Genomic DNA, 16,907 nt, shown 5'->3' with positions numbered 1-16,907 from the left:
AATAATGTTTCCATAGTTTGAAAAATGATGCAATGTTTCGTAAAAATGACGTTTCGGAACGTTCAGAGACCATTCCAAAAATAACGAATGATGCAATGTTTCATAAAAAATGACGTTTTGGAATGTTCAGAGAACATTCAAAAAATAACATTTCCGTAGTTAGAAAAATGACGTTTCGGAACGTTCGAGAGAACACTCAAAAAATAACATTTCCATAGTTTGCAGAATGAGGCAATGTTCCATAAAAAAAATGTTTCGGAACGTTCAGAGAACATTCAAAAAATAACGAATGATGCAATGTTTCATAAAACAAATACGTTTTGGAACGTTCAGAGAACATTCAAAAAATAACATTTCCATAGTTTGAAAAATTATGCAATGTTTTGTAAAAATGACGTTTCGGAACGTTCAGAGACCATTCCAAAAATAACGAATGATGCAATGTTTCATAAAAAATGACGTTTTGGAATGTTCAGAGAACATTCAAAAAATAACATTTCCGTAGTTAGAAAAATGACGTTTCGGAACGTTCGAGAGAACACTCAAAAAATAACGTTTCCATAGTTTGCAGAATGATGCAATGTTTCATAAAAAAAATACGTTTTGGAACGTTCAGAGAACATTCAAAAAAAATAACATTTCCATAGTTTGAAAAATTATGCAATGTTTCGTAAAAAAATACGTTTCAGAACGTTCAGAGAACATTCAAAAAATAACGTTTCCATAGTTTGAAAAATTATGCAATGTTTCGTAAAAAATGACGTTTCGGAACGTTCAGAGAACATTCAAAAATAACGTTTCCATAGTTTGAAAAATTATGCAATGTTTCATAAAAAATGACGTTTCTGAACGTCCAGAGAACATTCAGAAATAACGTTTTCATAACTTAGACTAATGGGAACGTTAGCAAAACTTGAACGTTTCTTATGTTAGCTGGGTACCATGTGAAAATCCGTCACATTTATCATATAAATATGCAGATGTAGTTTGTTAAATGTAATAGATTTCCGAGCAAATCGTTGTGAGGTGAATGTGTGCGAGTCTCAGGTGTGTGTGTGTGTGTGTGAGTTCATGTTCCTCGTAGAGTTTAATGACGCGATGGAATGAAAGAGAAAGTGAAAGTCTCAAATCGCTTATTCACTCTCAACTCGACGCACTTCTCAACACATTCGACCTGCAGCATCGCGAATTTGACGGATTGAGCTGCTAAAGTCACTAAAGTGTGTTTATAATCATGTCTCGAGGTTCAAATGCTGGGTTTGATCGACACATCACCATATTCTCACCTGAGGGCCGATTATATCAAGTCGGTAAGAGACTCACCATTTTATAAGCCATTATTCCGGTTTTCATCAAGTATTAAACTATTATAGATGCCTTCAGCTCATGTTTACTGGACTAATGCAGCGTTTCGCACTATTGGTGACAGAGTAATGAATGAAGAATTGTGCGGAATGCACGTGTAATCGAAATCTTTTAGTCATCATAATCAAATGTACATTTTCCGACATTAAAGTAGGTCCAGGAGTCATTAAGGTCACACTTCATCTTCATTAGTCTCTATAAATCATCATCTCCAGAAACACACTTCTTAAAGAGTTCTTCCAAACTAATAAAAACATGTTCTAAAAATGTTTTGCTAACGTTCCCAAGTTTTTAAAGTGTTATTTCTGCAAACACTATATGAATGTTACTTTTGAATGTTCTCTGAACGTTCTGAAACAAGTAGTAACATTTAAAAAATGTTACAAATTCTGTTCCAGGACGTTCCATTACCTGACGTTTAAATGTTTTGAGAACGTTATTAAAGACTTCAAATGAACATTCTGTTAACGTTACTGGAAGAACGTTTGCTACAGTTCTGAGAGCATTAGCTGTAGTCTGCTGCATGTTGTGTTGATGTGATGTTGAATGTGTTGGACAGAATATGCCTTCAAAGCCATCACTCAGAGCGGCCTGACCTCGGTGGGCATCAGAGGGACGGACTGTGCGGTGGTCGTCACACAGAAGAAAGTTGCGGTAATGAACACTCCTGAAGATCAGAGTCTGGAGTGTTTAATCTTGTTTATTTCAGTCTGTCTGGTTTACTCCTGGACAAGCTTAAGCGTCTTAAAGCATTTCTGAGTGTTTCTAAATCTGCAGAGATGCTGCGATGCTCTTAAATTACGCTGAGCTGTGTGTGTGTGTGTGTGTGTGTCTGACTCTTTCTGTTTCTCGTGTGCAGGACAAACTCTTGGATGCGTCGACAATGACAAACATGTTCCGTCTCACTCCACGGATTGGATGCGTCATGACTGGACATTACGGTGTGTGTCTCCTCTCACATTATATGTTAAAGGGTTAGTTCACCCAAAAATGAAAATTCTGTCATTTATTACTCACCCTCATGTTGTTCCACACCTGTAAGACCTTCGTTCATCTTCAGAACACAAATTAAGATATTTTTGATGAAATCCGATGGCTCCGTGAGGCCTGCATAGCCAGCAATGACATTTCCTCTCTCAAGATCCATTAATGTACTAAAAACATATTTAAATCAGTTCATGTGAGTACAGTGGTTCAATATTAATATTATAAAGTGACAAGAATATTTTTGGTGCGGCAAAAAAAACAAATAATGACTTATTTAGTGATGGCCGATTTCAAAACACTGCTTCAGGAAGCTTTGGAGCGTTATGAATCTTTTGTGTCGAATCAGCGGTTCGGAGCGCCAAAGTCACGTGATTTCAGCAGTTTGGCGGTTTGACACACGATCCGAATCATGATTCGACACAAAAGATTCATAACGCTCCGAAGCAGTGTTTTGAAATCGGCCATCACTAAAGTCATTATTTTGTTTTTTTTGAGCCATCGGATTTCATCAAAAATATCTTAATTTGTGTTCTGAAGATGAACGAAGGTCTTACGGGTGTGGAACGACATGAGGGTGAGAAATTAATGACCGAATTTTCATTTTTGGGTGAACTAACCCTTTGATTACTCTCCCTCATGCCATTCTACACCAGTTAGGCCCTTGTTCATCTTCAGAACACAAATTAAGATATTTATGATGAAATCTAAGAGTTTTTTTTAGCTTCCATTGAAAGCAATAAAATTACCACATTCAAGGTCCAGAAAAGACATCATTAAAACCTTAATGTTACGAAGAGACAAGAATACTTTTTGTGTGCAAAAACAAAAATAACTTAATTCAACAAATTCGTCTCTCCCCTGTCAGACTCGTACGCAGTTGACGTAGTGAACGCAATTCAGCTCTTTTGTGTTTACGTCCGAATTCTGACTCATTATTGGCCAGCTTCTGCGTCAGCATTACACACATGCGTTGTGCGGCTCATGTGACCAGCGTCGGCCAATGCTGAGCCAGCGTTCGAATGTAGAACACGGAAGCGCTGCAATGAAAATAGATGACTGGATAGACGAATTTTTTGAATAAAGTCATTATTTTTGTTTTGTTTTTGCACACAAAAAGTATTCTCGTCTCTTCATAACATTAAGGTTGAACCACTGCAGTCACATGACTGTTTTAACAATGTTTTTACTTCTTTTCTGGACCTTGAATGTGGTAATTTCATTGCTTTCAATGGAGGATAAAAAAAACTCTTGGATTTCATCAAAAATATCTTAATTTGTGTTCTTAAGATGAATGAAGGTCTTACGGGTGTGGAACGACATGAGGGTGAGTAATTAATGACAGAAATTGAATGTGAATTTTGGGATATTTAGTAAAATAAACGCTGAATGGAAACGCCAAGATGCACATAAAAAAGAAAATTAGTTTGATCATTTAGTATTCAATAAGAATAAACTACGATGGAAACACATTTACAGAATAAATCCCTCAATAAACTCATGTGGCTTTACTTCAGCAGAGGTTGTGATTGGATAACTGGACTAAACAGTGGACCAATCACATCACAGCATCTAAAATGTTGGTTTGGTGGTTCTGAAAGTCAAAGTCTGTCATGATTTAGTTTAATTCTTCCTGATGCGTCTCACACGAATGTGTTCCCAAACACCAGCATCCAAACACAAAAGAACATCACAGCATTTGTGTTTTGTCTGACTAAACTAATTTATGATGGAGAAAAAAAGAGCAACTTCCATTTTTATTACTGAGATTTTGCACCAGAAAGTGACGAATTTGTTCTCTTCAACACATAGGATGGAAACGCTGCTTTATTTGCAAATGTTTTATGCCAAATTCCAATTTTGCACACAAGTTAAATTCACAACTTTGGATGGAAACATAGCCATTGTTGCAAAGCAAAGTCAGCTGCTTTACAGAAGACAATAGTGTCAATGTTGCAGAGTTCATCCATTATTAAAACATGTATTTGTGTGTGTTTGTAGCTGACAGCCGTTCTCAGGTCCATCGCGCTCGTGTGGAGGCCGGCGAGTGGAAGTATAAGTTCGGTTACGACATCACAGCGGACATGTTGTGCCGGCGTATGGCGGATCTCTCGCAGGTTTACACACAGAACGCAGAGATGAGGCCGCTCGGCTGCTGTGAGTGTGTTCGTCCACACAGACTCAAATAATCAGTTGCTTCTGCAGTGTTAGTGATCTTCCTATCTGATTCAGGCATGATGCTGATCGCCATGGACCCTCAGATGGGACCCATGCTCTACAAATGCGACCCGGCCGGGTATTTCTGCGGGTTCAGGGCCACGAGCGTCGGGGCCAAACACACGGAGGCCAACAGCTACCTGGAGAAGAAGCTGAAGAAACAGCCTGAGCTGACGTTCAGCAGGACCGTAGAGGTGTGAGACACGATTACACATACAGATTCATTCACAGTAATAAAGTTTGGTATGATTTTTTTTAAAGTCTCTTCTGCTCACTAAGGCTGTATTTATTTGATCAAAACTGCAGTAAAATTGTGAAAAATTCTTACAATGTGAAATATCTGTTTTCTATGTGAATATATAGTAAAGTGTAATTTATTCCTGTGATCAAAGCTGAATTTTCAGCATCATTACTCCAGTCTTCAGTGTCACATGATCCTTCAGAAATCATTCTAATATGATGATTTGCTGCTCAAGAAACATTTATGATTATTATCAGTTGAAAACACAACAATAAGCAGTGGAATTACATATCATCAAAAATATTAGGCCACAGAAATACACCACTGAATCATAATCATGCTTTAAACAGAGCGCTGTGTATTAGTAATAATAAGAAGAAGAATAGCTGTGATGTTGATGTTTGTCAGCAGTGTGTTTGACTGGATATTATAACACTCACTCTTGTCTCCTGTCCTCTAGATGGCGATCTCGTGTTTGTCTACTGTGCTTTCCATGGACTTCAAAAGCACTGAGCTGGAAGTGGCTGTTGTGACCAAGGAAAACCCTAAATTCAGGTACAGAGAGAGAAAGAAGCATCTGACATCAAACATTCACTTCATAAGAAAATACAATAAAAGCTTCTGCTGAAGGAATAAATGTAAACACATTTATATAGAGAACATCTGTCTGTGTGTTTCAGGACTCTGACAGAAAAAGAGATCGAGGATCATCTGATAGCGATATCAGAGAGAGAATAACCTTCAGGTTTCCACGTTTTTATAGAATCCACTGAAATGAAGCGCCTTCATCTGGCATTTGCTCGTTTCTCAGCTCATAGTTTTACACTGAATTTGATATATCAGATTATATTTTGTGTCTGTCACTTGGTGAAAGACAAACTCTCAGTATGTAAGTCAGCAGACAGTCAAATAATTCTCAAATAAACATGGTTTTGTCAGTCTAAGTCATTGAGTAATATTCAATTTCTTCTTTAATTAAAATAATACATTGATTCTTTCATTGTGTGCTTTCCTCTTTCTCCAGCAGGTGGCGTCATTTATTCACTGAATGATTTACTCCTTAAGTATTGTATCTTCACACAACTTAGATTTTTTTACTTTAATTACTTGGACGCACACTAGGGTGGGCAATATAGAGTTTTTAAGATCTATCGATGTATTTTCTAAAGCAATATAGATTGAGATTATATCATTTATATCTATATAGCCTGATGTCACATTGCTGGTCTGAATCAGAGCTTGATTTCACCAGGTGAACTAAAAGCAGACTGCACACAAACGTCCAATTCAGAGCTGAATCATGGCTATACGCACAGAACATGTCAAAGAAATGATGTTGGCTTTGCTTACATGATGGATTATCATACATCTTACAAGTTATTTTGGCAAAAATGACATGTAACCAAATTCAAGGTTATTTTGGCTAGAAGTGGGTTACTCATAGCCGGACTATATCAGGTCTAAAGTTAAACTTGACATTGAAATGATGGTTATTGGTTGCAGGGGACTCTCATAATTCATATTAAAGGTATCGACACATTTTTTTCATAACTCCTGACACAGATTAAGACACAACTGTGACTATAAGTCTCTCAGAATAAAATAGAGGTCAAATACTGAAGTTTGAGTCTTAGACCTTTTAAATGATGTACATTAACTTTGAACTGATTTAAACATGTATAAATCCAGTGTGTCAGTGTCCTGGTGAAGGTTAACAGGTAAAGGATAGGCACGTGACGGTATCAAATTTTCATGTTGCGATTAATTGCTGAAGTTTTTATCACAGTATACGGTATTATCACGATATTGAAATAAGTTGCAAAAAAAAAAGTGTTGTGATAGTATAACAAGTTTAAGAACTCTTTTTGTAATAAAAAAAAAAAAACTGAATGTTTAAATACAATAATGCAACACACACACCAAAAATATATAAAGTAAAATTTTCAAACAGATTAAAGTGCAAAAGAATTAGGCTATAAAGAACAACAGGAAACACTTTACAATAGGTCTCATTATTTAATGCATTAACTAAGATTGAGCAACAGCTACATTTGTTACAGAAAGTATTATTTTTTTGTTAATGTTAGTTAAGAAACACAACTGATCATTGTTAGTTTTATCTCAGCTCCATTAAATAAGTTCTTTTGATTTTAGTAATGTTATTAAACAGTAACTAAGAAATTAACATTAACTAAGAATAATTAATGCTTTATAAGTATTTCTCATTGTCAGTTTGGTAATAATGAATTAACATGTTAACTAATGAAGCCGCACGTCTCAAAGTTTTACTGAACAATAACAAATAATCAGAGCATTTCAAATCATGTTGTAGTCCAGATTAAAATATAAAAATGTTTAAGTTTGAAAATAAATAGCCTATTAAGTCTTTAAGTATTCAGTATTTGGTGCTGTGATGAACAACATTGAGATTACAAAAAATGAATGTCTGTTTGAAGCTTTTTAAAAACTTCACTAGCGCAGCTGCTTTGTTTACAGAGTTTCCGGGGTAACCGCTGCATTTCTGCTGTTCCATCAGCGCCCTCTGCTGTCAAGAGAGTGAACGTGCACTTTCATTCAGCGCATGGTCTCATGCAGGGGTGAGTTTCCCGAGAGCATCGTTAGGCAACTATGGTCGTAAGTCCCATTGAACTCTATTGGTAACGGCGGAACTTGCGACCATAGTTCGCTTTGGGAAACGCACCCCAGGTTGGGTTTGTTTACATCTGAGCGCGTGTCCCTTTGACGCAGAATACAGCTGTGTTGTGCAGTTTACGGTTGATGATGGGAAAAGTATTCTTAAATGCATTATAAAAATTAATAATTTGCAATTAAACGTATTTACGTTATTTTGAAGTGCCCCCGATAACAATATTGTGCATATATCGCATTACCAAATATCGGCACATGTTAGTTAAGGAGTTCTGTATTTCAGAGCTAGAATACAAAGATTTGATGTTTTGAAGTTGTAAGTAAATTATCTGTGACAGTATTATTTATATGTAATTTATTAATAATTCACCATTTCTTTTTTCCAAAAATATCTTAGGTTTTTCCACCATGCTCAAGCCACTTCCTTCTGGAGCAAATTAAAGCAGCTTTTGCCTTTACTTCATAATGTTTATTTAAATCCCCTTTGTAATTTGATGATATTTTCAGCTTCTTCCTCTGTTTAATCTGTTTTATCACATCGGACACCAAACTCTTGGATGATGTCTTGTATCTACATACATGATATGTCTATACATCAAGTCTTAAATTATTACATAACCCAGAAACAATCTTGTTACTAACATCATCTTTTACACCTTTGTGAGGCCATCTATCTCAGTTATGTGGGACACATTATAATCACCCCCCAAGTATAATTTTGTCATTCATGTGTTTAGTTGACAGGTCTGCAGTTTGAGAATAGCGACCCCTGCTGATCTATTTGAAAAACAGATATGACTCAAAAAAAATGTCCCACTGACTCTTCCAAAAACTGTGATCAGCCCTTCAGCTGTGTGATTTCTTGTAATAAATAAAAATCAGCCCTTTTATCTTTCAAGAAATCTTCAAGATCTTTCTTCTTTTATTTATATTGTGGATTAACCTAACAGAGAAATAATGAAAAAGTCAGGATTAGAAATAGCTTGAACAATTACCGTACCTTGGTTTACTAAGCATCAATTCAGGGTTAACCCCTCAATGTTTATGAACATGAACTTATTTTAAAAAAAAAATTAAACATTCTATATATTTTCTATATTGAAGGTGAAGGAGAGGGGGTGATAAACTGTCCATGGCATGCTAAAATTTGCTGTTAACAACAAATTTGATGTTAACGTGCCAATTCAAGTTAGCAGTATTATCATGTTAGCAACATGTAAAATCATGTCAGAAAAAAATGCTAAATCATGCTAACATGTTAACTCATACTAGCATTGTGCTAAATCATGCTAGCAACTACTAATGTATTACAATACATTACATTATATTAGGGTGACCAAACGTCCTGTTTTCCCAGGACATGCCCTGGCCGTCCTGGTTGTTTTTTATGAAGTGATGAAATTGTCCTGGTTTTCATTGTTTTTCATTGGGACATTAAATTGACCGATGTTACGAGATTTCTGAAATTTCGGTTTCCGAGGATGGAGCATTAATATAAATGAGTTTCGCGGGCATGCGCGATTGCACGTGCAACTGAGAATATTAGTTCACATTGTATCTCAAGACATTAGTGGATTATTCCATAAAGGTAACTATATTCTCAGCGTCGCTGCTGACTTATGCCTAAACTACAGTTGTTTACTTCTAGGTAACAGTTTATATGTTTTTATTAGTATGCATGATTTGTGCAGTCTGTAAATAACAGATACTTAGTGTAACAGCAGAGCAACCTTCAGCTATCGTCTACTATGAGTTCAGCTCGTTGTGCTCTTCCTTTGTAGCTTGCGATAACAGCTGTTAGGGCCTATAAAAATTTCTTTATAACGTTCATGCTTATTTGTTAAGCAACAAAAAACTGCTGGAAAAGATCAGCTCTACAGCAAAATATAGATGGGCAAACAAGGAGGATGAGGAAGAAAAACAGGAAGAGGAAAACGAGGATGAAGAAGAAAACTAAAGATATATATTTTTGTTAGTTTTTGTAAGTTTGTGAGAGCTATTTTTGTTAAATTTGTATTGCTAATATAGCAGAGGTATTTTTTTAGGTATTTATTTTTATAATACAGAAGAGACATTATTTCTATCATTATTTCATTCGTTATTTTTGAAACTTGTCATAATAAAACATGTTGAGTAACCTCTGAGAATTTGTGTCTTTGGTTATAGATAGTATTTTGTAATATTACAATTTTCTATCCTTACAGAGGAGGCATACTTTAAATGTATTGAAATTATAAGACATATTTGAGTAAACTTCGAGTGTCATTTGAGTATCTCATTGCCGGGCCGAGTGTCCTGGTTTTCGGTAATCAAAATATGGTCACCCTAATTTATATTTGTTGAGTAGCTATATGAATGCATGAATGTATTTTATAAGAATAAATAGTAGACTAATTGTTTTAATAAAATTTTCAGATTAAAATTGCAACAAAAAAAATCACTTCTGCTGCTGAATTATACGCTCACTTAGTTTACTATTTTCTTTGTCATAGACATATTGACAAATATTTTTCTCTTTTTAATTAAATATATTTTCTCTATAATGAAGTAGCCTAGTTTATTTAGTGGATTCTAGGATTGTGTTTAACAAAAGGGTGACCATTAGTGTACATGATTCATACTGTATATGAATAAAGAGGAGGATGAGGATGTTGGTCAAAAAACAAAAACAAAAAACTTTTCCAGTCGCCATTTTAAGCTGGCAAGATACCAATACAATACGGGGGAAAAAAGAACAACAACGTTTTTAGAAGCGTTTATCAAAGTGTATGCAGGAATTTCCGTGTATCTTGATGTTAAAGCTGGACGATTTGAGAAGTTGTATCTTGTAAAAGTTTGATCGAGGTGAGTGTTTATGTGTGGAGACTTCCTCATATTAATATGAATCTCTGCAGGACATTTTAAGTGATGTTATGCAACTAACTAAAACGACTTTTTTCCTCGCGATAAGTCATTTATATCCCAGTCACTGGGCTAATGTTAGCCATTATTTTTAATCAAAGGAGACATAGGCGTGTTATCCAAGCATTTATGAAAAGCCCCTTGTAGGAGCGACTATGAGGTGTTTCTCCCTCCTGCAGATACCTTTGAGGTCTTGATAAATTCAAATTGTGGCGTTTTTGTTTTTTTATGTTTATAATCCAGTAGTTCCGTAATAATTTTGTCTTTTATGCGTGGGGGGGGGGGGGGGGTAGATTTTCACAAACGCTGTTTGGAAATCAGTCAGGCTGACACCAACAACAAAGGCTGTGTTTACACTTGGCATTAACATGTGACCTGTACCTGGATGTTGTCCACATATGCATTGAAAAGACAAGTGTAAACGCGTTTGTGATTGGAATGTTATCCGATCAATGTGTCCTGGTTCGGAAGTAGTCGAGAACGCATTGTGATCTCAGTGTAATGTAAACACGATCCAGCCATCGCATCTACATTCAGAGGGCGTAATACCGCCTAGTCTCTCCGCTTATCTGTGAGAAAATAATGGACAGACGCAGTTTTGACAAGAAATTAAACTTCTTTGAACTTTACAATAAACGTGAATCTTTAAAACAGTTTATTTAGATTTACATGATACCTTCCCAGATAGCAAACTGACATAGAATCAACGTAGAAACGACGTTTCTCGTGACATCGAAACGACGTTGATCTCCGACGTTGATCCGGCATCAGTTTGCTCATCGGGGTAATGTTGAATCAACGTCAGACACTCCATTCAAATCTAACGGAAAATCGACGCAATTGGTTTGGTTACCGAACGTTGAAACGATGTTGATTTTCGGATGGTTGAAACGACGTTGTAGAATCAACACATATTCAACATAAAATCGATCTAATTGGTTTGCTTACCTAATGTCGAAACGATGTTGATTTCAGCTGAGTGAAACGACGTTGTAGATCAACACGAATTCAACATGAAATCGATCTAACTGGTTTGCTTACCCAACGTTGATGTTGATTTCATTTGGGTGAAATAACTCTATACAATTAACACATTTTCTACTTATTTTAAAAATCTCAAACACTTAATACTAAAAGATAAGCCTGTTTACAAAATAATCACACATCACATTCAGTTAACATTGCTTTAATTACAAGGTACAAATAGCCTACATCGTTAAGAGCATACAAACCTTCTATACAAGACTAACATAGAAAAGGCATTTACTCTCAAATACACACAAAGAGGTATACAAGTTAATTATTAGCTATTATAAATAGTCTCAAGCTACAAATTAAAAGCAATATTTACTCAAGTATAAAACTGGTCATGTTCTTTTGTACCAAATGTGTTATTTTTATTGGAGCACAAAAGGAGATGTAAGGCAGAACATCAAGAGACTGACAGCCTGAGTCAGAATACGCCATCAGTTTCTTTTCTTGCTGTGACTGAGACTATATGACTCTCTCCTTTTGTGTTCAACAAAAATAAAGACATATGGGTCACTAGATGATTTATAAAGAAATCTTACCCATAAAAATGGAGGACAGAAGAATATAGACGATGAATTGGTTTTCCTTTGCAATTAAAATGTAAGTTCCTTGCTCTTGTAACAGGGATGTAAACTCATCAAGGATGAAAAGGGTGACAAAGATGTAACCCACAATTTCAATACAATGGACAATAAAATATATATTTTTAATTACTTTTTTAATTTCAAGGTTTATGAATATTTAAATTTATTTCATAATTATTATTGACATTTATATCAAAATTAAAATATTTCATCTTTATCTAAATGTAAACCAGTGTCAATTCATGAAGTGCCCCAATGATTTAACGGATTCACTCCTGTAATTGGATAAATGCGAATGTCACTCCTGAAAATTTGCAGTGCAGGTGGTTCTCTATAGCCCCCAGCTGTTAGAACAGTGACTCAATTATGCACATGCTGTATTGTATTTGGCATTATTGTAGTGAAACTGAGCAACTGACAGTGGAAGGTGTAGACAATATTTCAGTGAAGTCATCAAAATGTTTTAGTTGAAAACTTAGTTCCTTTCTCTCTCAAAAACACAACACAACAGTTACACCTTTTAAATTTCAGAGTGTCTATTTACATAAAGTGCAAATAGCGTCCCTTGTTGGCAAACGCTATTTACACTAGCTTTTGGGCCACTCAAGTTTTAAAAAGAAGCACAGAAGGCAACGTCTTTAGTGACACAGCAGTAGCGAGTAGGGAGTTCTGGCTTTTGATGCAGGTTCAAATCTGCCTTTTGCTAAGCTCACATTTATTTTCAATAAAAATGAAAATAATGTTCTAAAAGCGGAACTAAACTGAACGAGTGTTTAATAATATTAAAAATGTTTATTGGGTAGGGTTAGGAGAAGGTGTAGGGAGGGTTTTATTCTACCAATAAGGCAGCATCCATTTAATCATTTTAATAAATACAATCATTTACACTCTATATTATTGCATCCTGTTAATGTACAAAAATACTGAGGTGCAAATAGTATCTGCCAATATTAAGTAGGCCTATAGATAGCATCTATTTACTCTTATTGCAAAGAATTGATACTTTACATGGTGTAAATAGAATCTATCACTATTTTCACCTAGTGTAAGAAAATGTGCTATTGTCACTTAGTGCAAATAGCCGCTGCCTTTAATCTTTTTCATTGCAGGTGCACTAAACCTATTCTACAAATCACAAATTAAGAAATTCATAAGCTCAATTTGTTTGTAGATCAGTAAAACTTTGGCCAATCATGCACATTTTTTTGTGTATGATTTTGTGAATCACCTACACTGTTTGGCTATTCTCATGTGGTAACATTAAAGAAATATTAAGTGCTAGCTAAAAACAAACAAACAAACAAACAAACAAAAACAGTTTGTAATAAAAAAAAAAATCATACATAAAAGAGACTTGTATCCCTTTAATATAGACTAAAATACTGAATGTCAAATAGTAGCATTTATAATAAATATTTAGCTACTGTTCATTTCTTGCCAAAACCATACTTCTACAGTGCATGTAATTTCGGGGTGGTGCTGTGTTGATTACTGATTGATTAATAATGACAAGATCAGATTGTCAGATTGTATATCTTTACATTTTGAATATATTTGTTAAAATTTGAATTCATGTTAATAAAAAAGATGCTGCAAAGTGTGACATCATATCAGGACTGTTACAGTGTCTGAAGAGCACGGCTTAAATGTGAGCATATGAATTTCTTAATTTGTGAAATAGGATTTGTGCACCCCCAATGAAGAATTTGAAAAGGTTTAGCTGTTTTTGTAACTGGAGAAAAAAGTTTGCAACTTTTAAAAATCCTTTCAAATTTTTAAATAAAAAAATAATTTACTGATGTATGACTATTCTTTAAAATTAGAAATCCCACTGTCACAGGTGATCAGTTTTGCTATAATAATACCCGCACAGAACATGGTAGTAATCAGCCATCCATTTAAAAGCAGAGGTCTTTGTGGTGTACTGTTGGTACATCTGTCCAGGCCAACATCTGATGTCCTGATGCCTTCAACTGGGGATCCCTGAGAACCTGCAATAGAAATAGTACAGATCAAAATCATACATCATACATACCCATTACAAAGTTTCTCATCTGGTAACACAAATTATCATTCCAGGATTAGGTTGTTTAGCTCAATATACAATATTTGTGGCATGATAATGCCCAAAAGAAATTATTTCAATTCGCCCCTCTGAATATTCCTCTAACGTGGCATTTTGTGAGAAGACCAATGACCTTGTCACGTCTTCTTTTACATTGTAATTTTCATATAAGAGAAATAATTAATGCAAAATATGAAACATCCATGCATTTACAAACCTCATTTAGATAAATACAATGGTGGAAAACTTGAATCAGTGTTACACAGGAAAGCCTGTCAGTGATGTGCTATAAAGTAAAAGGAAAGACACGAATAACACTGTAAAACTGTATTTTCATAGTGGGTCTTTTTATAATAAAGTCATTATATTATGTTTTTAAAAGATCTTGTTAATTTTGTTTAATAATATGAACAATATTAATAGTAGTAATAGTAGTAGTATATATAAATGCTAGAAAAATTTCACCATGAGCTGTTTGCATGTAAATGAACATAATGGGAACAGAAAGTAAAAAACAGCTCCATCTGAAACTTTTCAATCAAATCAAAGGAGTACAAGCTCCTGTTCTAAAATTATAGTACACAAGACACACAAATGAGAGGTACAGTCTCTCCCTAATCTTACAAAATAACAACCATCCTGACAAACACATGTTGTATGAAGACTAGAGTTGGAATAAAACACCCCTCCTTATCCTCACATATCATATAAAGTATTTCCCCTCCTCAAGTCCATATTGTCCTTTCATCTTCAGGAAGCCATCTTTCAGCCTCCATGCAGTGGTTGGGTAGAGCTACATTAGGTTAGGACAGCCTTAAGAAGTTATTTCATGTGACTCATAGAAGTTATGTCAGTTATGTCATATGGGTAGGGATAGGTATCGTTATAGTTCTAACGGTATTGCTACTGTTAATTATTGATCGGGTACTTCAACGGTATTCTTATCGGTTCTTTTTATTATATACAAATTAAGAACATAATTAACATTGCTTTATAGATGAAATCAACTGAAGATAAAAGACATTAAATCTCTCAAGATCTCAGCAGAGGAGGATTAAACAACTCTAAACAACAACTAACACCATGTCTACACCAGACATGACTTTTTTTGTGTCGCGCCTCAACAGCTAAAAGCTGACCGACTGTTGAAAATAGAACGGGGAGCCCGCTTACTGTCAGGAATTTGTTGTGTTGCGTCACTCCTCATCCATTGTAGACAAAATCACAGATTATAACAGGTTCTATTATTAAACATGCTGAGAAGATGTTACTGTTTATGTGATCACAGATATCCCGTGCATCACAGCACATATGAGCTTTGAAGCAGTCTGTCTCAATCGAGATGTGTTATAGGCTGCCCACAATATGCGCGGCAATATCCATCGGCAACTGTAACAGATTTTAGATTTTTGAATTTCATCTTGGGATTTCAAACAGAAACAAGATTTTTCTTACCCCCCCCACCCCCCAGAAGACAAGAAATATTTTATGTAATTTTAATTATCTAGAAAAGGCATCTTGATTTAACAATTTCTAGATATTTGGAATATAAACAATACAAAAATACTAAGTACGAAATTTTTTTTGAAGTGCAGGACATTTTTAAATATATCTCCGATTGTGTTTGTTTAAAAGAAGAAAGTCATATACATCTAGGATGGCTTGAGGGTGAGTAAATCATGGGATAATTCTCATTTTTGGGTGAACTAACCCTTTAAGGTCTTTTTTTTATCTTTGGTTGATTTCATCTAAGGCTGTGGCTGGAAGTTTTTCACTTTTTCTGTTGTTGTTTCTTTCCTTCAGTAATTCTGCTCGTTAACAGCAGGACTGGTTTACGTCACGTGACAAGCATTGATAATGACACAAGAGTGGGTAACTTCTGTCCACCTCGTCTATAGGCAAGGACTAAAATAGAGAAATTTCATATGAATTAATATTGATTCTGGAATAATTTTTTTTTTTTTTTTTAAATCATAAATTGCGATAGGTGAATCGATTTTTTTTCCCCAGCCCTAACATCTATATAGCAATAATGAATAGTGCGTGTAATTTCTCCAGTACCGACGGCAGAACCAATATTGTTCAAGCTTATCGATACTCTGGTCTTTCAGAATTTAGCCCCGGGGCCTGTTTAATACCATGTTTCGGTACCCATCCCTACATATGGGTGAGCTCATAAGGATGAAAGCTTGAGTCAGTCTCTTGATTTGTGACTGTGCAGCTATTGTGAAACTCACCATCTTCATGTATCAAGTGTGAATGGCATCTTGTCCTGAAGAATCACAGCTCCAAACGCTAGAGATTACATCTCATCTGGTAACAAGAGCATAGTACAGCCATAACTGTAAGAACTCTAATGATATCTTTACCCCCTGATATTGCATTGATGATATAAATTCAAACACATTAGAGGCTAAGAGTATGAGCAATGAGTAAGCTGCCCAGATTTCTGTCGAAAATAACTTACTTGCCTAAAGTTGTCGACCCCCTGGACCACAATCAGCATTTATAAGTAAAAATATTTAAGAATATATCATTAAAAAATGCATGCACGTATACAAATAAATAAATACCTTTGAGTGGAACAGTATGGCGTCTGTCACTGGCAAACATAACTACAAATAGACAGAGAAATACAATAAAATAGATTAATGACCATGATATCCTGTTATCATAATAGTTAAATAAATGATTATAACTACAAGCATTATAACATTATACTTGTCACGTATGTTACCTCTTTTAGCTGATTATTTAGCCTACAGGCCTTTCAAGAACAACCTCACTGAAACAACCTGGGGTTAATGATTTTAAAATGTGAGACTTCTTTCAAAGACATGTAAAAATCTTACAGACCCACAACTTTTCA

General features: G+C 35.1%; 1 protein-coding gene and 1 pseudogene across 1 annotated transcript; both read left to right on the top strand.

The window, feature by feature from the left end:
• Nucleotides 1–1,088: 1,088 nt before the first annotated feature.
• Nucleotides 1,089–5,767, top strand: psma6l (proteasome 20S subunit alpha 6, like). Its single transcript, XM_067366314.1, has 7 exons — nucleotides 1,089–1,310; nucleotides 1,925–2,019; nucleotides 2,225–2,306; nucleotides 4,351–4,506; nucleotides 4,582–4,760; nucleotides 5,268–5,362; nucleotides 5,488–5,767. Exons 1-7 carry the CDS (start codon nucleotides 1,235–1,237, stop codon nucleotides 5,543–5,545), a joined length of 741 nt encoding a protein of 246 aa, XP_067222415.1. The 5' UTR covers nucleotides 1,089–1,234; the 3' UTR covers nucleotides 5,546–5,767.
• A 4,402-nt stretch (nucleotides 5,768–10,169) lies between these two features.
• The window catches only part of LOC137005424 (NACHT, LRR and PYD domains-containing protein 12-like), a 109,047-nt pseudogene continuing 102,309 nt past the window's right edge, over nucleotides 10,170–16,907 (top strand).

This window comes from Chanodichthys erythropterus, chromosome 17 (assembly GCF_024489055.1).
Source record: "Chanodichthys erythropterus isolate Z2021 chromosome 17, ASM2448905v1, whole genome shotgun sequence".
Classification (NCBI taxonomy): Eukaryota; Metazoa; Chordata; class Actinopteri; order Cypriniformes; family Xenocyprididae; genus Chanodichthys; species Chanodichthys erythropterus.
The sequence above is the reverse complement of the archived record's forward strand: the minus strand, read 5'-3'. Positions and strand labels throughout refer to the sequence as shown.

Bases quoted from the DNA above. Each gene is read 5' to 3' on its own strand.
- psma6l (XM_067366314.1), top strand. From the start codon at position 1,235: ATGTCTCGAGGTTCAAATGCTGGGTTTGATCGACACATCACCATATTC. The intron at 4,761-5,267 runs GTGTGAGACACG...CCTGTCCTCTAG, and splicing joins CGTTCAGCAGGACCGTAGAG to ATGGCGATCTCGTGTTTGTC. The intron at 5,363-5,487 runs GTACAGAGAGAG...TGTGTGTTTCAG, and splicing joins AAGGAAAACCCTAAATTCAG to GACTCTGACAGAAAAAGAGA.